This window comes from Suillus plorans (genome assembly GCF_016647745.1).
Source record: "Suillus plorans strain S12 chromosome Unknown HD556scaffold_22, whole genome shotgun sequence".
In the NCBI taxonomy this organism is placed as follows: Eukaryota; Fungi; Basidiomycota; class Agaricomycetes; order Boletales; family Suillaceae; genus Suillus; species Suillus plorans.
Window position 1 is genome coordinate 492228 of NW_024537406.1, and position 23879 is coordinate 516106.

General features: G+C 47.0%; 3 protein-coding genes across 3 annotated transcripts; all 3 read right to left on the minus strand.

Annotated features, from left to right (window-relative positions):
- Window positions 1-6240: 6240 nt before the first annotated feature.
- On the minus strand, window positions 6241-7064 carry HD556DRAFT_1442305 (uncharacterized protein; the record flags this gene model as incomplete). Its single annotated transcript, XM_041306440.1, has 4 exons — window positions 6241-6498; window positions 6557-6775; window positions 6843-6926; window positions 6987-7064. The coding sequence occupies 4 exons, from the start codon at window positions 7062-7064 to the stop codon at window positions 6241-6243; spliced, it is 639 nt and encodes a 212-aa protein (XP_041161321.1).
- A 1365-nt stretch (window positions 7065-8429) lies between these two features.
- Window positions 8430-8615, minus strand: HD556DRAFT_1235476 (uncharacterized protein; the record flags this gene model as incomplete). The annotated part of the gene is made up of 1 exon (XM_041297750.1): window positions 8430-8615. A coding segment is annotated over one exon (186 nt), but the record flags the coding sequence as incomplete, so codon positions are not given.
- A 5673-nt stretch (window positions 8616-14288) lies between these two features.
- On the minus strand, window positions 14289-22933 carry HD556DRAFT_1442307 (uncharacterized protein; the record flags this gene model as incomplete). The annotated part of the gene is made up of 15 exons (XM_041306441.1): window positions 14289-14619; window positions 14668-15257; window positions 15308-15568; window positions 15621-16001; window positions 16058-16178; window positions 16235-16407; window positions 16461-16701; window positions 16754-16986; window positions 17044-18032; window positions 18095-18213; window positions 19792-20282; window positions 20408-20627; window positions 20712-21137; window positions 21208-22075; window positions 22126-22933. The coding sequence occupies 15 exons, from the start codon at window positions 22931-22933 to the stop codon at window positions 14289-14291; spliced, it is 6252 nt and encodes a 2083-aa protein (XP_041161323.1).
- Between the last annotated feature and the right edge of the window lie 946 nt (window positions 22934-23879).

The window sequence follows — 23879 nt, forward strand, 5'->3', positions numbered from 1 at the left end:
GAGTAGATTCAAGTTAGGAAATCTAGTACAGGATGACCGACTACTTATACTAAGTGGAAAGGGTTGAGGGCAATCGTCCTCGCGCATGCCTGGACCAGTATTTTAGTAACATATAGAAACCCCGCACATACAATACATTAGACAAAAGTACATACTCTGTAGGTATTGTCCAGCATAGGGCCCAGCCCCACCGGACAATAAACAAGGATTCCAAAAAAAAAAAAAAAAGGGTTGAGGGCTGGGTTACCGTATTGTAGGTAAGGGTAGAGGGGAAGCAGAAATGGTATAGGTACGCTGGCAACACAGCCTGATTAGTGATGGGAGGTTGAATGCAGAATGAGACCAAGAAACATTGGAATGAATCAGCAGTAAAGGTACAATGCACAGCAGGTGCGAGTCAAAGGAAATGGAAAAGGAAAGCCACATTGGTGGCATGAGTCATGATGAGTCATAGTGCCGAGGCACGTGCACACGCTGGTGCATTATCCAAGATAAGGGTGAGAATGAGGTGGACAAGAGGGATGGGAATGGTCCCAAGGATCTGGTCAATGGATAGTCGGTAAAGGAGTGCGAGCCAGTAGATGGCGATGGCAAGGATGAAGGGAAAATAATAGGGAGGCCATGTGACCGATGTTACTTGTAACACCATTCATTTCTGCTCACCATTTCTTTGATCAATTGTGACTGCTGTACTTTGCTTTATATTAGATGTCTATTTGCATGTGCCTGTACTATATTAGCACTGCCCTAATGCTGAATTATGATTGGACAATTCTAGTGATGACATCAGTATTTTCAAATTTCCAGTGATGGTCTCAGTCTTTTCGAGTGATAGTCTCAATGTTTTCCAGTAATACTACTATGCTCACTTAAATTTCAATGAAGACACTGCTGAAAATTCTGTATGTCAAATTAGTCCTTTCAGTGATATGGATTCTAGTGAGCGACACACTGAATTCTGGTAGGCATCCCTATGGGAATCCAGTGGTTTCTAGTGATGTGCATGGCCCAGCTTGAAGCTGTGGGCTAAGCCAAGTCAGGCCCAATTAGGCCGGGAACATTCACATTACTTAATGTCTCCCTTCCACCACAATCTTAATCTTGTGAGTAACTCATGCCTACTACATTTCTCGTTTCTTCTGATCGTGAAATGTGTACTTTATCAAAGTATGATGTGCTCTTCATTGATCTATCATAAAATTGATCTCAGTATGACTCTGTCTAACCCCACATGTCACAAAGAAGCCACCAACTATTTCACTGCCTGTTAAGACCGTGCACAAAGGGTAGGACTGATTCCAAGGGGCTTGGCTTCAGCTCGTGCGCTGCGCCCCTTACCCGAGTATGTGCCCTTAACTTCAGAATGAAGTCCGGAGAAAGTCCAGTGAAGTCCGAAGGACTTCCGGAGAAGTGTGGGAAACTTCGGAAGGACTTTCCGGACGAGTGCGAGAAACTTCCGGATGAGTGCGGGAAAGTTCCGGAGGAACTTCCGGAAATTACGATGGAGTTTCGTCCTGACGGGGATATGTATAATGGCTACTCAGGACGAGTCCTGAGTAGAAGGAAACAGAGGAAAGGCTGCAAGGACAAAGTCCGAAGCAGAATAGGTCCGGATGACCGCGGGAAAGTTCCGGAGGAACTTCCGGAAACTCGGAGGAATGGAGGATTGGATGAGTGGAGGAGCGGAGGAGCGGAGGAGCGGAGCTCCGGCCTAGGGAATTCCTCCCTAGGCCTGAGATGGATGATTACTAAGTCGGAGGAATAGAACTGTTACGAGGACTCAGTGTGAAGACTAGTGCGAGGACTAATATGTGTATGCTATTCAGACTGAGGAAATACAGGAGTATCTACTGGGGTTTATATACTAGAGGCAAGTCTGTGCAGATCAGTAAGCAGAGGGGTAAGGCTATGTACGAGCATGTGGAAATGTATTAGAAAATAAGACGGATCATAGGAAATGAACTCGGAGATGAAATGAGGTACGGAAAATGAGGAAGTCTAACTCAAGAAGGAACATACAAAGGGATAAGGCACGGAAGATAGATGCGAGTCGGATCCGGATGTCCGGAGATGAATGCGTGATAGGTCCGGGTCCGGAACGCAAGGAAGATAGACGTGGGTCGGATCCGGATGTTCGGAAGTCCGGAGACAGGTGATTACCATAAGGGGATGGGCGCTGATTTAAGGTTTGGGTTCGGACATGACAGATAGGTCGGATCCGGAGATCCGGAGATGTGGATATCAGATCTGGCATCCGGATATCAGATGCAGGAGTACAGGGATCCGGACGGATAGAGGATTGGGTCTGGAGACATGGACAGGAGGTCCGGAGGTCCGGATGAGGCGTGGGAACGTCGTCAGATGTTGGTCCGGAATGCGGGATATGACACTGCCACTCTCGACTGCCATGATTTATTATTGAAGATTCCCTCCCTAGTTCACATTGTATATGACTTCTGACACTCTTTCCATATCTCCAGCCAAATGCTGTTGTCCAAGATCTCACTCACACTCCTTGAGACACAGGCCTCCTTGTCTATGGTGACTCATTCGGTATCATCCATGGGAATGCAGGTCAAAACTACATTCTGAAGTGTGTAGGTGGGTCATGTGGTGAATCCTGGTTTCACAGCGACCTGCTCATGCTCACTTGTCAGAATCACAAATTCCCTTCTTGAGCTGCAGCTCAGGCCAGAGCTGGGCCAAATCTAGCTGTCATTTGCGGCTTTGGCCTGGCTTGGATTTTTTGCAGGCCAGAGCTGTCTGAAGCCAGGCTGAAACATCACTAGCTGTAAGGACTGGAAGTCATTACAGCCTCATAGAGGCTATGTTTGCAGTGTTCCTCAGCATCCTATTGTTTTACTATATGAAGTGCAGCTTTTCCACGAGCCGCGCTTAGCAGCTGCTACTTTTCCATGATGGCCACAGTGTTCCTGCATACGCACACAGCCACGCTTTGCTTGTGCTTCATCAGCCAATGTTTCACATCCATCCATAGTCCAAAACCAACCCAATGGTACATTATTCCATGATTATATTTACATATCAGACCATTTCTGCATTGCACCACCTTTATTTCATCATAGACCCTTATTTACATATAGCTTTACATACCTAACTCAGTAGCGTGTCGGCTCGGTTCCACATGACAGTGCTTAGCGCAATACTTAAATACTAGCAGTACATATCATTAGAGTAGCTTGTTTTGCAGATGTTCCAGTAGCAACTCCCATTAGCCTACAGTTGGTAGCTATTGGCAATCTGTTGCCATTTACCGCCCACACCATGTCTGTTATCATTCCACTCTACATCTATTTCTATTATCATCCAAACCACTTGTGCATCAGCCGCTTTGCAGCCGCATTCTTCCCATGCCTTCAGCTTTCAGCCGCCGCTTCATTCCCATATGTGCACCTGCTGCTAAGCAGCACCTTCTGTGCTCATTTCTAAACCTTTGCTGCACTAGCTTCCTCTTTAGGGTCGAATGCACTTGTCCCGCAAGTATAGCAGACTAGGTGTTGGATGACCTACCACATAAAGATATCAGTTTGGAGCCTATAGCACCACTCTGAGTTGTAAACCTACAATGATGTGTCCTGTGCTGTTCAAACCGCCAGAATAGGATATTTTGGCACATTTTCTAGCTAGTGAATGGCCCCATAATGAACTGACTTGAGGTTATGTTTCATCAAGTGGCAGGCCCTGGCTAGAGTGACATGTCACATCCCTTGACCTAATTAGGGTGTAAAGTGTAGAGTTCAAACAACAGCAGACACAACAGAGGAGAGCTATAACAGCAAAGTATATCTCAGTCTCTTGAAAATGGACTCTAACATTGTATGTACCTAGAACAGCAAAGTATTCAGGTCTTGTTAGTTTTGTAAATGTTAGGTAGAACTATGTACTCACATCTCAGTCTCTTGAAAATGGACTGAGATGTTCCTACAAAATGTGAACTGCTTTAACTGCAGATGAAACAGGAATGAAAATTTAGCAATATATTGAAAATTTATGAGCCGATGTGAAGTGTCGCTTGCTCTGCTCTTTTGGTATGCGCTCGAACTGTCACCTCTCCTCATTGTTCCGATATCGGATCTCTCAGCCACCTACTCATCAGATCTCTCAGAGTCCAATATAAAGGTGCCGGTAAAGGTAGCGAGGCCAAGTTTTGAAAAACATGTACTGCAATGTCATATGCAACACACTGTAGACTTGTATGAGCCATGGCTGTAGTGTATTGATCACCTTTAGTGAATTAATGCTTATTGACAAGACTTGCTTATATAAGTTTATTTATTCGGGTTTACTTTGTATTTACTTCTATTTATTCTAGGTATACAGTGATCAACCAGTCCTGTGTACACCACTGGTCATCTGTACAATCATTATTCCTCACTCAATTCTGCATCAATGTGCCAAAAGAATTAGCACATCATACTCTATTGTTATCACTCTGTAAGCTACACTAATTTTTGTATTATTTCAAAGAGTGAAAAATGTAGAAAGGTGGTGATAGTGGCCAAGAATCATGGATATGAAATGATTTAGCCTTAAAACGGGTGTAACATCACACAGTTTTCTCCAATCCTTATGTCTGCAATGAAATAAAGTGTCGGAAATGTCATGCTGAAAGCATGTAGTGTGCACATTCATGGTGGATTGTGAGTTATCTTGTTTTTTTTTCGAAGTTGTCCCAACATAAGGGCAGTGTGACAATAGTAACATAGTGCGACATATAATCCAAATATAGTAACAGGGTGTGTACAAATGAGCCGGGAATGTGTGAAAGTACACTGCCAGTTGTACAGGCCAATGCTCGCCAACCACTTGATAAAAAAAGCAAAAAATTCAACCAGTCAATGATGAGACCATATACTTTAAAATGTACCAGACAGAATATACCATACCTGCACAATTGAGTCAAAATTTAAGACTTTCCAATTTGGTGTACAATGGTCCGGTTGATCACTGTACTCTTTTTGGTCACGAGGTTGGGCGTTCAACGTAACTTTGAGTTCCCCTAAATGTCACTATATTAGTGTTGATCACACTCCCGCTGAGCCATCAGTGAATTGAGGAGTCCTTGATATTGTACCCGTAGAGCCTATAGAAGGATTTATTTGTGCTATCGCTAGGTATGGGCATTTATAGTGCGAGAAATTTGTAATGTTGCTATATGGCCATGCAAGTCTCCGAGTCTAGACAACATCTAGAATTTCGTGACGAGATCACAACTTTGCAACACCACGGCCATTAAGGGATGATATCGTCGGCGTGTTCACCTTGTCGAGCATTGTTGTTTCCCCTTATTCAAGTTTTCAATTAAAAGACTATTTAAGACTATCTCATGGAAAGCAGGTTTGGCAATGGTCATCAAACTGTATCTACAGGGGAATTTTCAATAATGTGCTATTGTTGAGCCATCACAGCTGGGAAGAGATGACAGGGTACCCCAGTAAGCCTGGTTGAACATTTTCATATTACCCAATTCAAGTGGTGAATTACAAAGCTATTTTTCACAGTTCACTAATGCTACAGCTAGGGGTATGCCATCCATAATACGAATCAAAGACCCTGGTTTTATAGTGTTGAGCGACCAGCTATTGCCTAGTAGTTCAGAGAGGGTGACATATAGGATAAGTGGCAGCATCATCAAGTATTGCGAGGTGGGCGACCAACCTTAGAAACCCTTTTGGCCAAGTTTCATGCTAACTAACCAAAGCTCATTTTGTGCGTCGTTGTGACATAGGCGAGATGTGCGCTCTGCGAGAACCCCGAACCGGACCTATGGTCCGGTTCGGGCAAGGAGGGCGAACATTGGACCGGACCCTTGCGAACGCGTTCACAAGCGTTCGGTTCGAGTTCAGAACGCGTTCGAACCCCCGAACGCATGAAAATCACAACAACTTGCAGTAGCTCGCACCCAGATGACTTAGGATGATGAATATACCCGCCAGTCATATCGACTCACTAGTACGGTTTTACTTTGCGCATTTCTTCGAGGTTCTGCCTCCATCAAATCAAAATGAGTTTGCGTCCAAAGTATAGCCGGGAAGGTTGCTCCCGAGCGAATGAAAAATCAGTCTCTTTTGTTATCATATTAGATCCTCTCGTACTTTAAGTCGTCATGCCACAAAACCATAAGATGACAACCGAGAAGCGTGCATGTAATGCGGAGAGGACAATATCATTAACATGAAAACTTCAACATAAATGAGTAATTAGTGATGATGAAAGGTATTATTGGTGAGATGAAGACGGATGCTGGTATTGACTAGAAGTAGTTGGCTGACTGCTATATTGTCCAGCAGGTGGATATGGTTCCTGGAAAGCGCTAGATGTCGCGCTCTGACCGTCATAACCGGATGGATAAGCAGTGCGCTGCAGTGGAGACTCATACGCTGTTCGTGAGCTTTCGTATCCCTGCTGATCTGGTTGCTCATAAAGCCTCATATGCTCCCCTTGAATTCTCGAACGGCGGTCATTGATTGGGACCGCCTTCATAAGCAGACCGTGACGAATCAAATGAGGAAGTGCGCGAAGCCTCGTATGTTACTCTGCCTTGCGAGTTAAACACGGGAGCGGCTAGTGAAAAAGGTGTAGTCTGCGCAGGGGAATGCATAGTTTGCCGTTGAGAGACAGTGGAGGATGCAGGCGCAATGGATGGGGGTGCACTGCGGGAATTCTCAAACACGGCTGCTGCAAGCGGGGCTATCAGTTGCGCCCCAGGTGGCACGAAAGGTCTCTGTGTCATTGCAACCGACTTCAAAATCATCTTCATCAGACATGAAGAGTACAGAGACATCAACGATAATGCCCCACCAGAAATTTGAAGAACATACCAAACCTGTCACCAACGTAATACAACGGCCCGACGGAGAGCAGATCATCACTTGTTCGATCGACGGCTCGCTGCGAGTATGGAACTTGGAGAGCGGAGAGTAGATAGGGAATGACTGGTGGGACGTAGAGAGTCATTTGCACACCATAGCATTGTCTCCGGATGGGAAGAACTCAGCGAGTGGGAGCAAAGATGGTGTGGTGAGGTTATGGGATGTTGACATCGTGAAATGGACTGGGCACGGAGATCTTGTGACATCCCGCAGCTTCCGTATGTCTCGAAACTGGTAAAGGTGAGATACTGGATCAACAAAAAGAGAGAAATGAAATATATACCTTCCATCACCAAGTGTGTTGCGCAGTGCTAAGCGCTTCGACAATATGATAAACAGGGTTTATTTCAGAGAACGCTGAGTGATCTGTGAGTTGCCGCATACAAGAACAACGAGCAAGAATTACCGGAACACTGAACGCTGGGAGCAGTGAATGCTGAAAAAACCTGACATTAATCAGCGTCTGGCTTCAGAATCTAAAACACGTGCAGACTTACGGGATAGCACTTGACAGGTCCTTGATTGAACAGATAGTGACAAAAGGGCCGTGCTCGTTGATCCCTCCCGCTACCGTCAGTGAGAAATAGGCTGAACAACGACAGCAACAATCCGAGAAGGAAAGAAGTTACCACTGTGACTGTATTTGTAAGGGTGTGACAGTCACGGTACTCTCCAAAAACATCAAGTTTCCCTTGTAAAAGACATCCTACGATATCATGATCAAGATAAATCTATCAGTACGAGTGACACGGTACAACATAAGTCCAGTGTATGCGGTGAGCGCCGTTTCTTTGCTCGTCGATCGTTGCTGAATGAATATTAGCGGCATGCGCGACACATTCAACGCTCTGACTCACCAGGAATATGTCTGGGGCGAGAGCGAAGATTGAGGTCCCCAAGTCAGCCGGAGGTGGAGATCGCGGGTGAAACGGAGGTGCCGTTGGGATGTTGGAAACAACTGAAGGGAAGGTTCAAGGTGTGGTGCAAGGCGTGAGTAAGGGCAGTTGAGGACATCAGGTGAGACGTGCGTCGTGTGACGACTGACGAACCCAAACTTACCGATCCACATCGATTTATCCTAGATGTCCCATCTTCGTTTTTCGAAAGTTGACCGTTCAATACCTAGACCTGTGTTCCAAAGGATGGATTAGTAACGAGAAATTGATTACTAGTTAGAGTCAATATCTAACAAGTGTCAATCGCATAACCTATAGCCTGCGCACGTACGACTTGAACCGCATGCTTCCAAGGACTTTTGCCGTCATCGACAGTCAAACACCAAGCTCTACGAATAAATTGTGCCGACCTCCCTTACACGATCGTTGTGAACTAGGGACACATCGACAACTGCAAACATGATAAATGTTGCCTTTGATAACGAGCACATCTTGATAGGCTCATAAACCACTGTATTTGCAGTCTGAGCTTGAAAAAGTAGGATTTCGGTCGCTGGGACCCTTGCACTCGTTAGACGTGAAACGCGAGAGCGTAAAAGGGTCATGATACACGAGATGCAGTAACTTTTGCGGAAAGGCTTCATACAGCCGAGGTCTTGAATCCAAGTCTCCGCATGACGGCCAGAAGATCAGCCCTCTGCACGGATTTAGTGAGCGAGGCGGTGAATAAGCTGTTATCGTTAGTGTCTGCAACGTTATAGGCGCTAACAGCAACCATAGGTGTGTTGGAATTCCTACCATTGGTTGTCTTGATGTATCGAGCAGCACCCTCACTATCAACTACAAGTCGCGACAAACGTTAGGAAACAGGCACACTGGACTGAGCGTATTACGTACCGACTGGCATGTGTGAATCCATGAGGGTACATTCAAATTCTATGAGAAATTAGACCATAGAACCACGACGCGGGCGCCAAGAGTACTTACTGATATCACCCATGGCAACGCTTGTGGCCTCTGACCCATCCGCAACCAAGACGGATGAGAAGTATCTCCAGTATTTTAGCGGCTATTGGATTGTCCTCGGCGAGTAGACATGTCACCACACGGTCGGTGGGATTAGGCCCTTTATTCAAGGCAATCAAGTGAACCGATAGACGAGGCGTATCGAACTGACTCGAACTTTGCCCCGTCGACGAGGCAGGTCTCTCTAGCCAGTGCAAAAACATATTCCTAAATAAAAATCACAATGAAATTTCCCTCAACGAAGGATGCAACTTACGCTGGCACTTGCATGATAATGAATCCCACATAGATAATAGACAAGAGCGTCCCATACTGACTCCCCTGTAGATGCAGGTCTTCCTCAAAACCTGCCAACCGTGCGCTACTGTGGATAACATGAGAAACATATAAAACGAGTATGAAGATGCATAACATACGTAATATTCGCTCTGTCGATCTAACCAATGGTAAGCACCAAGTAATACAGAGCTCAGACTCACATTGTTCATAGTATAAGCGGGAAGCTGGTGTGAATTGTCTGGCCCAGTCATTGATTAAATATTGACGAGTCAGCCCACAGCGTTATGATAGGATCGGGAGGAATGAAGCTGATGGTAGAACCTGGCAAAACGTTATTGAGTAGTGTAGATCAGTAATCTACGCCGGGCATCCCAACAAACTTCTGCTCCCTCGGGGGTGTGTGACCACCCAAGTAGTATGAGCGCAAGTCGGTGGTCAGTTTCGTAGCAAACAATTGCAGACGACTTTCACCAGCCCTGCTTTGGCGTGAATGATGATTGTATATAGATTCGGGACCGGATTCGCTTGCATCATCTGATAAGGCGAAATTCCTTGTCGTGGCACCGGATGTGTTCCCTGGTTAGAATACGAACCTCCACCAACCATTTCGCTTGAAAGTAAGAGTGATGAAAGAAAGTCGGAAGGTGGTCGCGAACGTGAATCATATATTGTGCGATGTCGCATACCCATGTCCATGGGTTCGCACGTTTGACGACCAAGGAGACCAATCCTTCTCAAACCGAAATCGGTGAGCTTCAAGTGACCGTGCTGGTCGATGAGAAGGTTGTCAGGCTCCAAGTCACTGAAAAATGATAAGCATGCGACTTCTGCATATTTTGTAGAACTTACTGGTGAACAACGCCACACTGGTGGAAATACTCAAGCCCCAGCACAACTTCAGCAATGTATTACTTCGTCCATTCTTTGGGCAGCGAGCCCAAAGACTTGATAAGAGCGGCACAATCGCCACCATTTAGATACTCCATAACTAGATACAAGTTTTCCTTGCTCTGGAATGTGAAGTACAATTTGGCAACGAACAGCGACTCGGCCTGCTTCATAAGAATCATGCGCTTCGCCTTGTCATTCGTGATTTGGTTCTTCGCAATCATATCGGCCTTTTTGAGAACCTTCATAGCATAATAGCATAATAGTCTCCAATCGCCTTCTTCGCAAGAAAGACAGATCCAAAGGTTCCTTTGCTGATAGGCTTGATGATATCAAAGTCTTTGATAGAAGTCGGAGTTGATCATGATAAAGGAGCTGCAGACGATTGGCGAGGAGATAGAGGGACATTTGATACTGAAGGACTAATTATGAAATTACTGTAGAATGACAGCGATGCCCACGTCGTGTAGCAGTGGGTGCATTTCGAAGGGATATGCTGAGTGACAGGGGTGGGGTGACCAAAAGCCGCGGTTCCAGAAGGTTGCTGGCCGATCGTCGTGTTCTAACGGTAGCATTCCCTGGTAGACTATCGTTGAGGTCCATGTATGGAGGCTGATCGTCGGGAGATGGTGATACCGTGATTGGGGCAACTAAAGCAAGAGGCGAAGATATAGATGATGGCGTGGACGACCTTGTGGGCATCTTGTTGATGATTTGCCATGCCGGAGGAGTAAACTGAGGTACAGGAGCAGAAACGGAGGCGCGACTGGCATCTGGGGTAGCGATCAATATAGGAGACTCGGAAGCCATGGGAGTAGGCTCGAACGACAGTAGTTCTTTAGATTGATTGGTGGCATGACAGGATAGTCAGCTGAATATGTGAAGATTCGAGGAAATACTCGCCGCATGATTCCATCGGCGCATTTCAAAACGATGCCGTGTCGATATGCGTAAAGGAAGTCTTCATCCAGTAAGATGTCCCAGCATGCATGAAACAACTCCCTGCAGCAATGGGTGTGAAGGGAGGCCATGCCACTTTTTGAGATGCGAGGCAAGGTACTCAGAACATCTTTAATACTATCCGGAAGCTAACAAGGGCAGCTACTGTCAATGGCAGTCCATAAATGTACAACAAAGAAGCTCACCGAAGGTAAAAAGCCTACAAGATGACATGATCCTGATGTAGGCGACGAGCGTACATAGAGTGGCCAGGCCTTGGCGGTTCCAAAATTCGTCAGGTGAGTAGCAGTTCCGCCCATGCCAATCCGGATGCCCATCCCATGCCTTACCAATACTATGTACCCGTTGAACGAGTGACTCGCAAACTTTAGGCTGGGCTGTGAGTGAGGCTGTTGATATCATATCAGTGACATCTGTTGCTACAGCAATGAGGTCGTAAAACGCGGTCATGATGGGATCAATAGGATCATCCAGTAATATGCGGGAAGAGCAGCGATTGATGAAAGAAGGCAGAGGAATGGCCTCGGAAAAGTTACTGTGTATTGCAGCCGACGGAAGTGGGGATCTAGACCGGGAGGCCGAGCGAGAACTCTGACCGGATTCAACTGGACAGATGGGAATGTGAACGCTGGGTGAAAGCCTGCGGGAACATATACTCTGAGAAGACCATGCCGTGGGAGGCATCACATTGGACTGCTTGCGAGGATTGACAACGTCTGCCAGCGTGGCAGACGCAACAATGGGGATAGGGATATGCATACTGGAAGACGGCGTGGAAGCAACTTGTTTCTCCCATGTCAAATTGCTATGCCTTCGCAAGGAGGGACTGAGGGAAGAGTTTGATGCTGCAAGGAGACCGGGGATGAGACCCGATGAGTCAGAGAGGGAACCTTTGTGCTGTCGTCCTCTCGAAACGTTGTCGACTATGACTTCTGTGACTTCTTTCTTGTTCAGGCTTATAGCCACTGTCAAAATAAGTATCAGGCGAAGCAGGCCGAGGATCCGAAGAGTGTCATACGAAGGCCTCACAAAGAGGCTCTGCGTCACTATACCCACGGTAGAAGTCCCTGTCCTGATCCAAATAGTCACGATCGATGTCGTCATCGCGAAGTCTCTTCAAAGAAGACGCTGATATTGTTTTACGCGATGTAGCTCCTTGTCACAATCTGAATTGCGCTTGAGATGACGAGTGACAGTCACCGAACGAAAGGTATGGAAATGGTGTTTGAACCTAAACCATAGGAAGTGTTCCTGTTTGACTGAGAAATAGAGTGTGGTAGCACTGACTCCAGAGCGACTACGAAAGGACTGGTGGGTTGACGACGGTAAGTACTGGCAAAATTAGACATGTACTATGCGTGTCAAATAATGCCAGACCAGGGTACTAGAGATAGGATGCCGCCAGGAGGCTATAAGCGAAAGTCAGACTTAGAAGAGGTAGGTATTTGAACCGACTTACAAGAGGTGATGATGGTAATTAAAAGCCAAGTTAACATGAAGAAGACTTGCAGGAATTATGATTCCGGAAGTGTGAAAAGGAGGTGAAGAGAGAAAACATGAACGGAACCAGGCTCAGCCCAGCCTGTCTATAGCTAGAAACAGATTAAGAAGGATTCTTCATCCCGATGACGCTGCTACCAAATGTTAGGACCATATTGTGATATCAATAACTTGTGAGCGAAGAGCTGGACTCTGTATAGATTCTGCGTACCTGCTGTGTACCAGATCCCCCTGCCAACTATACAAACGCCTGAGATTGGATGCGGGTTAGGTGATGTTTCATAAATAAAGGTGATAGCTGTAAGCGGCCAAAAGGTCTCTTCAGCTTGTCACCATCTATAGGATGGGTCAAATAGTCGCCATGATAATCAGTAACTTCCATGACCAACCATCAACGATACGGAAACTTACCAAATTACAGGCCATGATAAGGGATCACGAGTGCATTGAAACTTGAGGGCGTACTGCAGATATTTCCTGCGTAGTAATACAATTGTATCCTTTGCAATGAAGCACCCATAAATGCTTCAGTTCAAAACTCTCTGCATTACAATCTTCCCGATCAAATGGTGTCCCTGTGAACCCGCCACTGTCACAGTGGCAGATCTGGGCGATCAAGAGGTAACTGAAGAAAGTGCAAATCTGTATTCATCTAGCAAGAAAAATGAAATTGGTCAGTAATGAGATGGTACATGAATTGTGAAATGTATACTGAAGATATTGCCCGCATAGTAATATTGTATCCTTTGCAACAAAGAACCCATAAATGCTCCAGTTGAAAGGTCCCTGCATGATAATCCTCCCAATTGATTGGTGCCTCTTTGAAACTGCGGCCACTGTGACAGTGACAGGTCTAGTAGATGATCAAGAGGTGACTGAAGAAATACAAATCTGTATTCATATAGGAAGATGGTCAGTAAAGGTAGCTGAATTGTAAAAATCTTACAAGGTTGTCGCCAATCATCATCTCAGAGCGCAATAGAGACAACAGAGAACTTGCAAATCCAGCCACAAATAATAAGAACAAGCTTCACTTGCTAGTGGTAAAAGCCCGAGTAGATCATGGGATATGCCAGCAGACACTGAGTAAGACGCAGTGTACACCACCGTTGATCGTCCTGACGGTGCAGGAAGACAAATAACAACAAACAATAAATTGCATCATGATAACTCAAGTTGACCACCCGGGACTCACCGCGATCGTCGTCGGGATGGTGACCGACCTTCACTAGCACTCTTGCCACTTGGTTTCGAAACTGTGAACATTCATGACTCCTTCCGATGTCAGGCATTTTACAGGGGAGGTTCGACACAGGTTGCGAAATGTACGGTTGCCTAGTGCCAGTGACTGCGGCAGTGTCACTATTCTCGTACTCCGAGTCCGCAAGGTACCGACCTTTCTCACTCTTAACTTTGAAACTGTGGATCTTCATTTCTCAAGCATTTCACAAGATGATGGTCTTGAGGTTCGAAGCAGGTCACAAAATTTACAGTCGCCCACCTGGGAGAACATATCCAATTCCAAGTCCTCGTCGTCCGACCGAATCGGAAGGTACCGTTCAAATTTGACAGTCGGCTTTTGCTCCGAGTCCGACTTTACTTACTAAGCCTGGAGTTTGAGACCTTTTCCCGATCGTACTCTCAGTGGAGGAAAGTTAGGTGATCAAAATGTACTACACTACTATGATAGTAATGTCATTTATCCCCGAGCTACCGATCCTAATGGTACTATGGACCCTTCTCATTTCTGAAACAGTTATGATGTGCTAGTACAGACTCGGAAGTACTAACGGAATTTGAGAGTGTCGAAAAATGGAGGGTTACTACTAAATTGAATAGCGCAAATCTAAAAAGACAGAAGGTCATCGAACTCGTCCTCGGCCTCATCTCCATCAATGTCTTCAACATGGTCAAGCTCCAGATCCTCGTCACTAAACTCTTCATCACTTATTTCCCCCGAGTCCGAGTCCGAGCCCGAGTCATCCTCGTCATCCTCCGTGTCATGGTGACCGTTCTCGTCATGGCCCATGTCCGAGTCTGTCTCGTTAGTACTGGTCACACCGCCCACAACACCTCCGAGTGCCACGGATTCGCAGTCTCTGGCTATCCTCCGCAGCATCGCTGGATGGCCAACACCAAAGTGTGTATAACGAATGAACATGTCGCGATCCACAAATCTGAAAAGTAAATGAGTACATAGCACCAGAACTGATATTTTTACTCACATGCCGACATAATATGCTTCCCAATCATCTAGTTCACCACCAGGACGTGCTAATGATCTCCCATGGCGAAGCGAGCTTACACCACGTTGAGAATTAAAGGCTGGAATCAAGTGGGCCCCTCGAATGACTTGCCCTGGATCGAGAAACCCGAATGCATCTACGTCTGACTCCTCGACGAAGGCAACCTTGGGAAGGCGAGCATGATTCACACCAGATTTATGATTCTGGATTGGAGCCAGCCATCTAACCCAGAGGACCTCGAGACGCTCTTTCACAGGTTGAGCTCCCTCATTGAGCCATGTGTCCATATGGTATATGCCCAATACACGGGCGTACCAGTACGGGTGGTTAGGCATCGTCTCTCCTGAAAGCACCATGACGTCGCTGTGCGTCCTAGGGTTGATAGTGTCGTACTCTCGCCTGATGTCGTACGTAGTATAATGGACTTGCATCGTTTGGACCGAATAAATTGTGTCATTTGGAATAATGACCGACCGGCGCTCCTCGTCTGAGAAGGTGAAGTCGCAATAACTAACATCTAGCTTGCGCAGTCTATAGAGAATGTGGTCCTTTAATTTCGGTATAAATTTCTGATAATTGTCGTGAGTAAGGTGCGTTGAAGATGCGATATCACTTCTACCTTGAGAGCTGGATCATTATTATGTTCTCGAAGAAACGTAAATAGGGGGAGCGGGTGATTCCGACTAGTTGCAATGTGGTGATGCTTTCCGGAGGAGGGAGTGTCAATAGGTGGCTGACTGATAGAAGAGGATATTCCCCCTGCTTCTGCCACCCGCCGGAGTACACGGCGCCTGCGCTCGTGCTTGGCTAACTGTGCGGGGGTGTCTAACTTACTTGTCAATGGATAGAATGCCTTTAGAGCGCGGTGTGCAAGCTCCCCCTGTCAAAGGATGTTTCAGGTGCATACTAGTGAGAATGTATTTGATACGCACAATTTGTGTAGTAAATGAATCTGTCGTTCCAAATATCCTGATAGTTCTCATATAATCGCCCATGGCGTGAAACTTATATGTGTTCAAATTCAATTTCTTTACTCTCGCCCCAGTTGATTCCGTAGAGCCGGTGTTGGTTTCAGAGCGCTGGGTAGATCGTCTTTGGCGAGCTGATGCCTCCTTTGGTAGCTCCACAGTCTTGAAAGCAGCGCAGGTGTAGTCCCGAAAATTCCGCAACTTCCTGGAGAGTTTCTTGAACGTTTCTTCGAAAAAAAGTAGTGTCGAGTCTGTGTGGATCCTGAGCTTCGCGAGAGCATGCCACTGTGCGAATTGATACAGGAGGGATTGCACAGCCACGTCGTGGCCGGGGGGGGAACAGGCCTTCAAAGACCGGAATAGCACACTGGGAACCTGTTAGCGAGCCCAACGCAACAGACAATTAAGACAAAAACCTGTAAGATATCTTCGAAATCACGAGCTGCTAACCTTTTCATCTCGGATGTGTTATTCGCAAACTTTCGGATGACGCCATTACCAAACGTCGGGACCTGGCGAAATCTAGTAAGATTGGAATTCGTTAGCACATGACTGGAATCCGCACAAAAAACATGTACCGGCTATCAAAAATTGCGATGAGTTGAATACCCTCAGGAAGGGAATAAAGAAGCCTCATCAGGTGTGTAAATAACGCCTTCCATGTTCCCAGTTCGCACTCGTGCATGAGGTCGACAACGAGCATACGAAATGGGTCAAGGCCCAGTGGTCCAAGCTTCTCTGTGAATCGATTCTGCGAGCGCCGATTTAAATCAATTGTAAAGTGGTACGAAATACATTACGCACCAGAATAGCGACCCACGAGCCTTCTCCAAGGGCATCTTCGACTTTTGTACCGTCCACAGTATTCCCTAATCCATAGATAAACTGGCGCGCTTTGACAACCTTCACCATGGCATATACTCGTAAGTCATTTATGCGGCTTTTCATGTCCCTCACGAGACCAAGACGATTGAATAAGCCTTTGGGTGTCAGGCAGCGAGGGCACGGACACAAGCCCATATCCTTGATTGTCGCAATTAAAGCCCTGAACATGTATCACTCAGCTAACGTGCTACGAAGATGATGAAAAAACTTACTTCTCAGGATAGTCAGCTGAATATGTGAAGATTCGAGGAAATACTCGCCGCATGATTCCATCGGCGCATTTCAAAACGATGCCGTGTCGATATGCGTAAAGGAAGTCTTCATCCAGTAAGATGTCCCAGCATGCATGAAACAACTCCCTGCGGCAATGGGTGTGAAGGGAGGCCATGCCGCTTTTTGAGATGCGAGGCAAGGTACTCAGAACATCTTTAATACTATCCGGAAGCTAACAAGGGCAGCTACTGTCAATGGCAGTCCATAAATGTACAACAAAGAAGCTCACCAAAGGTAAAAAGCCTACAAGATGACATGATCCTGATGTAGGCGACGAGCGTACATATTTTGTTAGATTTCCGAAGTAGACATAGAGCGGCCAGGCCTTGGCGGTTCCAAAATTCGCCAGGTGAGTAGCATCCGAAAAAAGCATGAAGCCTGCAATGACACGTTCTAATGAGCATCCAATTTCCTTCGGTGACTTGTGGAGACTCTCCTGAGCCTCCAGCCAGGCGTCAGATGTATAGAGTTCATCGTATACTCTCTCTTCATGATGGTCAAGAGGATCCTTCCAAATGTGTTTAAAAGGAAAGAGATGGAATGCCGCCGCCTGGGCATCCGAAAACGCCACACGCACAACTTCAACAAGTGGGCGATAATGAAACCCGGGAATAGTATGAGGCCTAGGTCCCTCCTCCTTTGACCTGACGGGGATGTCAATGGTGATGTCAGTTTCGATCCAATCATCTGGAAAAGTGATCCTCTTCCCACTCTTATCCGCATCCAGCTCTCGTAGGTTCTGTTTCACCGAGAATCCCTTAAGATGCTCGGGGTCGAAATCGTCTGCTAGCATCACGTCATTGACAAGGGCTGTGACCTTGGTTTCCGATACCCGATTACTACCAGTATTCATCCAGGACATAAGTCGATAGAGGGTCATATTAGCGAAAGGGAATGGTGGTGCAAAGACCTCCGGTGGAGAATCGCTTCCTTGAGCAGCTGCCGGACATGTTTGCGCCAGTAACGAGGAGGGAACGAACTTATTTGGCTCGAAGGAAGGGCGTCGAGGATATACTCGACAGAGACCAAAGGAGTTATAGGTTGTCTGTAATGTGTCCCTTAGCGTTAAAAGAACACGTCGGATCCTGGATCGAGCTGGAAGTGCAGCCGAATCTTGAGTAGGGCTTTGACCGTTGTTATCGGAGTAATTAAGATCCTCCTCTGAGGGCTCGATGTCGTCCAAGTGTCTCGGAATTCGTCTCCTAGGACGCACTTGCTCTAAAACAGTCCAACAATCAGAAATGTAATAGTAGACGGCCGATACCCGAAGAAATACGAACTACCTTGAAAATCTTCGAAGTCAACTCCATTTCCGTCATTGATATCACTGTCCATCTCAGCGTCAACATCAGCATGATGTCGTGGAATCTCTACGGAGCAGTATTGCGAGTCGGCGAGGCTTCAAGTCAGGTTGGACTCAGATGAACCGTGAGACGCAGACCCTGGCTTTTGCTTTGCCAGTGACCAGCAAGGGGCGATTGGTCTCGGACGGCCGAGTCTCTGAAGTCTGCATGATGAAAGATTACAAACTAGGTCAGAAGGACAACTCACATGTAAATTGTTCACAGACTTGGACAGGTCCGAGTCACGGTTACCAGTAGAACTGCCTGCCTGCCGGTGAATGGAGGTTGTAGTCGAGTGGGTAAAAACCGCCTCCTTTGCCCGTTCCAGTCTCCTCTGACTTGCAAGGACACTGGACTTTTTGTAGAAGTGACAACTAGCATGATGCCTGCTCAGTCCACGGGCGTCTGTTGCCCTCTCCCACGAACACCGTGAAGCCCCGCAAGACACCATTAACAAAAGCAAGCTTGAGAGAAAGGCGATCCAAAGAGACTCTGCGGCAAAGCGCATTGCACTTTCCGGTAGGTTGCTAACAAACAGCAGCTACCAAATAGGACTCAGGTTGGCACTAAAATGATGAGAACGAGTACTACTATAGTAGTTTGAAAGGGTTATTATGCGGCACACTTTTGCGGTAACGTGAGCAGCAGCCTCGTCTGCCGCATCTAGTAGCTTGTCACATACTAGACTCCCATTAACACAAGAACGTCCATAATTATGCTATCGAGGATCCCATTGTCATGTTTGGCCATATAAAGGAAAGGATATCTTACGATCGGAAAAAGGTTCAAACATATCTCGAACTCCATGTACTACAAGTGAAAGTGGGACAGAAGCCGACAGTCAAACTAGATGGATCAACAATGCCACATCAGGAGGAACCACCGTGTCGAAACTAGTAAGAGTGAAGGTTAGTAACTTGGAGAGGATGAGAATATGACCTCCCAAGGGAGCGACCATAAATTTCGCGACCTGCGTCGAACATCAACACCCTCTTGTGAGATGCCTGACGTCAGAAGGAGGTCCACGATCCCGAAGCTAATAGCGACGGTTAGTGACTTGCAGAGGATGAGGACATGATCTCCCATGAAGAACTTACTTGTGATATGTCACCAATGCCTTTGGAAACAACGATAGACATTGCTTCTCGAGTTCGGTCATCAGAAAAAAATCCTCCTTGAAGTTAACTGGTTCAACCTGTAACCCAGAAAAGTACTGGTGATGGTCGGCTGGAAATCCTAGACGCTGTTTCGAAATAGAGAAGGCTGAATCATGATATACTAACCATCAACTTGATTTCCCAGAACGCACATTGCAGCTCACCGTGACATAGTACACATGTAGTCCAACTCCGAGTCTGCCGCCTTCCAACTTGAATATATACCTAGTAACAACTCGAGTCCGAGTCCAGCCCGAGTGCACCCTCTCAGGCTGGTGTATTTATATCACTTGCGGCGCAGTCCTCACGTCAATAAGAGGTATGACGTCTCGTGTTGCCATATAGTTTGCTGCCATCTCAAGAGCAACCAATGGTAGTCAGTCTGTTCTGGTGGAACAAAGGAAACACCGAGGACATCAACGATCAAAAGCCCAGCCAACTGTCAAAGCCCGACCCAATACCCCAAAAAACACTCACCTAACGATCCTCCCCACATCAAACTTAACATCAAAAATATGGCTTGCATGCAAATCCCTAAACTCTCTCACCAACTTCCCAACACCCCTCTTCTCGCTCATACCCGAATTTCTATACCCGACGACGCCGTCCGCGACGCCTACTACGCTTGCTCCGTCTGTGTCGGATGCGTAGATCGAGGTTCTGGCATGTGTTGAGTTGCTGGTATGTGTTGAAGTACTGGTGTGTGTCGAGTGGAATGACGACGAGGAAGAGTTTGATGAGGAAGAAGAGTGCGAAATGAAAGAATCAACATCTACAGCAGGTTCCCTCCACTCCCAAACCCTAACGCTCCTATCATAACTCGCACTAACCACATACCCAGTCTTCGGATCAAAACACAATGCGCAGACCAACAACATATGACCAGCAAAAGTGTGCAGACACTCTCCTGTAGATGCGCGCCAGAGCTTGATAGTGCAGTCGTTTGAACCGCTTAGGATTAGGTCGTCCTAGTCGAGTTGTATCAGTAAAAGGTATAATTGATTGATTGATTGCCAACGACCGATGACCGATGACCGATGACCAACGATGACTACACTTCGGGACGCGGGAAAGAAAAATAGAAGAAACACACCTTAAACTCAATACAAGCCAACCCCCTCTCATGCCCCTCAAACACCCGTTCACATCTCCCACTAGCAGCATCCCACAACATCATTCGACCATCCCCACCGGCACTCACTACTCTCCCGCCTTCGAGTCCGATAGCGTTCACGGGTCCTTCATGGCCTTGTAGGATGGCGTGTAAAGTGAGTGTAGATCGGGAGTAGACGTTGATCAGTGCGTCTTTGGAGCTGAGTAAGGAGGGTGTTAGCGTCGGTTTGGATGACGACATGTGATATCGGGAGGATCAGATATGGCTAGAAGGGGAAACTTACCAGCTAACGATCCAATTCTCATCCATCCTCAAATCCAATACACCCCCAGAATGGCCACGCAGAATCACACATACATCAGCCTGTATTCCCGAACCACGATGTTTTGCGTATAGGTCCCAGACGCGTACTGTGCAATCAGAAGAACCGGATACCATCATTCCATGCGATTCCTCCTCTTCCCCCTCATTCGCATCCTCGTTGGCACCACCCTCCTCTTCTTCACTATTAATAGGCCCGCGAGAAAAAGACCGGCGCGAGCAAGATCGCTTCGCATCAAAGTCCTTTGCAAACTTTAAACAAAGCACACTCCCCAAGTGAGCCTCAAATGTCGCAAGACACTCGCCAGTGCGGATACACCACACTTTGATGGTCCTGTCCCTAGATCCTGTAATGATCCGTCGTGAGTCAAAGTCGAGGCAGTAGACGCTATGGGGGTCGATCAGTCATTAAATTTCAAACTCAAACTCAAACGCAGAGGAGAGGAGATATAACTCACCTGTCACCGTGCCCTTCAATTCGCATCACCCGTGGCTCACTGCGCGGATCTCGCCACCGCCTTTCGAGTGTGGCACAAGAGCGGTAGAGGGTGTGCCAGTTAAGCCGGAGAGGTCCTGAATTCGTGCCTCTTCTTAAGATCGGATCTGCATAAGGGATGTAAATCGATGGTCGGTTAGCATGAATTTCTTCATCTATAAAAATGCCCCTGGAGCGTCCGCTGTGCCGCAATGCCTTGACTCGATCCCAATCTACAGCCCAGCCACTAGGCCCATCTCCCTCCACATCTTCGGAGTCCTCCAAAAGCGAGAATCCATATACACCTTCATCTGCGTGGGCATAACGCAGCGACAAGATATCCGAATCCGAATCGCCTTGAGAAGAAGAGGAGGACGAGCTGGGTAAGGAATTTTGTGGGAATGAATAAGAAGACATGTAATTCACTGAAGACCCGAGCCCGTACGCAAAGTTGTGTGTATAGGAATGGTTGTATGGGCTTTGATAAGGTGCGCGGGATCGGACTCTTGGACAGCCTTCTCTTCCTCTCCACACACCGAGCCAGACGCTTGTATCTTTGGCTAGGGTGTAGAAAGAGTGAGATACGAGCATACAGGCTAAGACTGAACACATCGGGAGGAGGGAGAAAATGTGTAGGATGAGTTCTGGGGGAAGGGGGAGGGATAATTTAGTGGGGGGTAGGTATTGCGCGGAAGTGAACGTAGAGGTGGAGGCTGATGTGTATGATGTTGGGCAGAGGGTGTAGGCTTGGGAGGGAGTTTGAGGTCGAAAGAGACAGAGGTGAGATGAAGTTGGGGTGGTGGTGGTGGTGGGAGAGGGTGATGCGGACCGTGTATATGACGATGGGGACGCTAAATGTTGAATGTTAATTCTGTATTAAAAAAATCTGAAGAATCCGTACCTGTGAGATCGCATTGAATTGCATCAAAATAACCTTCGTGATCTACGAGTTCACCTTCTTCACCGTCAAGTGGGTCTAATGCACCGTAGTCTACGTGGACATCTCCATTGGTATTACCCTGAACCCTGGATTCACAATAGAAGACGCCTGATACTGAAGGATGTTTGGTCTTGCGCTTTGCGCGCAAGATATTAGGGGATGACCTAGGAAAGTGCCTATGGGTTGGCGATGGATGTTTGAGTATAGGCGAGGACTTGCTGCCTCGAGGAGATGGAGAAGAGATGCTTTCCCAAAGCTTTGTGATATTAGGACGTACGCGGCATTTTGTACTGCCTCCCGAGGCTATGCTGTGACTTCGTAAATGAGTAGAAGTGCGGGTTGGAGATGTCCAGAAGAAAGGAAGGGTGTTTCGCCCTTGCTGTGCTGAAAGGAATTGAGAACGATATTGAATATAGGAAGGACTGCTTGGAGGTGAGATCATGCTAAAGTCTGCGGTTGGTGCTGGTGAAGGCGGACGAGAGTGTCCTAGCGTAGCTTGACTGAAATCTAATGAGAGATTAAAATTAATGTTTAAGCGCAAATTTGAGTGCTCTTCTTCTTCTTCCTCATCGAAGAGCTGGAGAACATTATTCGAGTCCAGAGAGAAGACCGGCAAGTCTAGTGTGAGCTTGGATGGACCTGCTATTGGCTGCTGCTCATCGTCAGAGTGAGACTCCGGAGTGGCCGTTGGAGATGGATGAGCTGTATAGTAAGGTGTCGAAGGCGAGCCTCCATGATAAAAATCGGGGACTGTCCTCCTAGACTCCATTGTCAGTAAAACCAAGGTTGCGTGTCGCCGGCCTTACTTGTAGTCCCTGTTGGGTAGACTGCACGCTACTGCGGGCATGCGTCTGCAGGTGTCTGCCCTTCCGATTGCCTGAGTCTCGCATGTTCAACCACCCCCACGTGACCACATATTACAGTGACCTATCTCCGTATAATACGAGGGAACGGACATGCATAATATCCCGTATGATACGGGCCAGCGGACCATGGGCCCATGATAAAAATATCCTCGACTATGACGGATGGGCCGGGAGGCAAATTATTCCCGATGGAGGCGGGTGGGCCCATGCAGGGAATATATAGAGTAGATGAGTGGGCCGATGTATATGAATATTAGGTAGACGGGTGGGCCGAGGTAGTTGGATATTATGCAGATGGGTGTATTAAGGTAGATGTGTATGAGATAGATGGGTAGGTACTTGTTATCACATTCACGGGTGGGCCCAGACACATATTAAATTAGACGGGTGGGCTGAGGGTATTATAAAATATTGTATTAGACGGGTAGGCCCAGACGCATATTAATTAGACGGGTGGGCCGAGGGTGTTGTATGGGATGTTGTATTAGATGGGTGGGCCGAGGGTGGTATAGAATATAGATGGGTGGGCCCATGTGTATCATAATTGTAGACATGATGGAGCTGAGGTAGTTGTACATCAACCAAATCAGAGGAGGTAATAAATCAAAGTTACCGAGTTCCTGGAGCAGCAGGTGATCTCCTGACATGGCCTTTGATGGTGCACAGGTTGTCTTGCAGAATTTGGAATCCGGGGTGCAAAGCTTGTGTTGCCCTACGAGACACCAAGTTCCGACCACCCAAATTTGGGTCAACCGTACCGACTTCTGAGTTCCAGGACCCGGGAGTCGACAAATGAATATCTGATAACCAGCACACTTCCAATCAGGTAGTATTTCATTGAGCAATGGA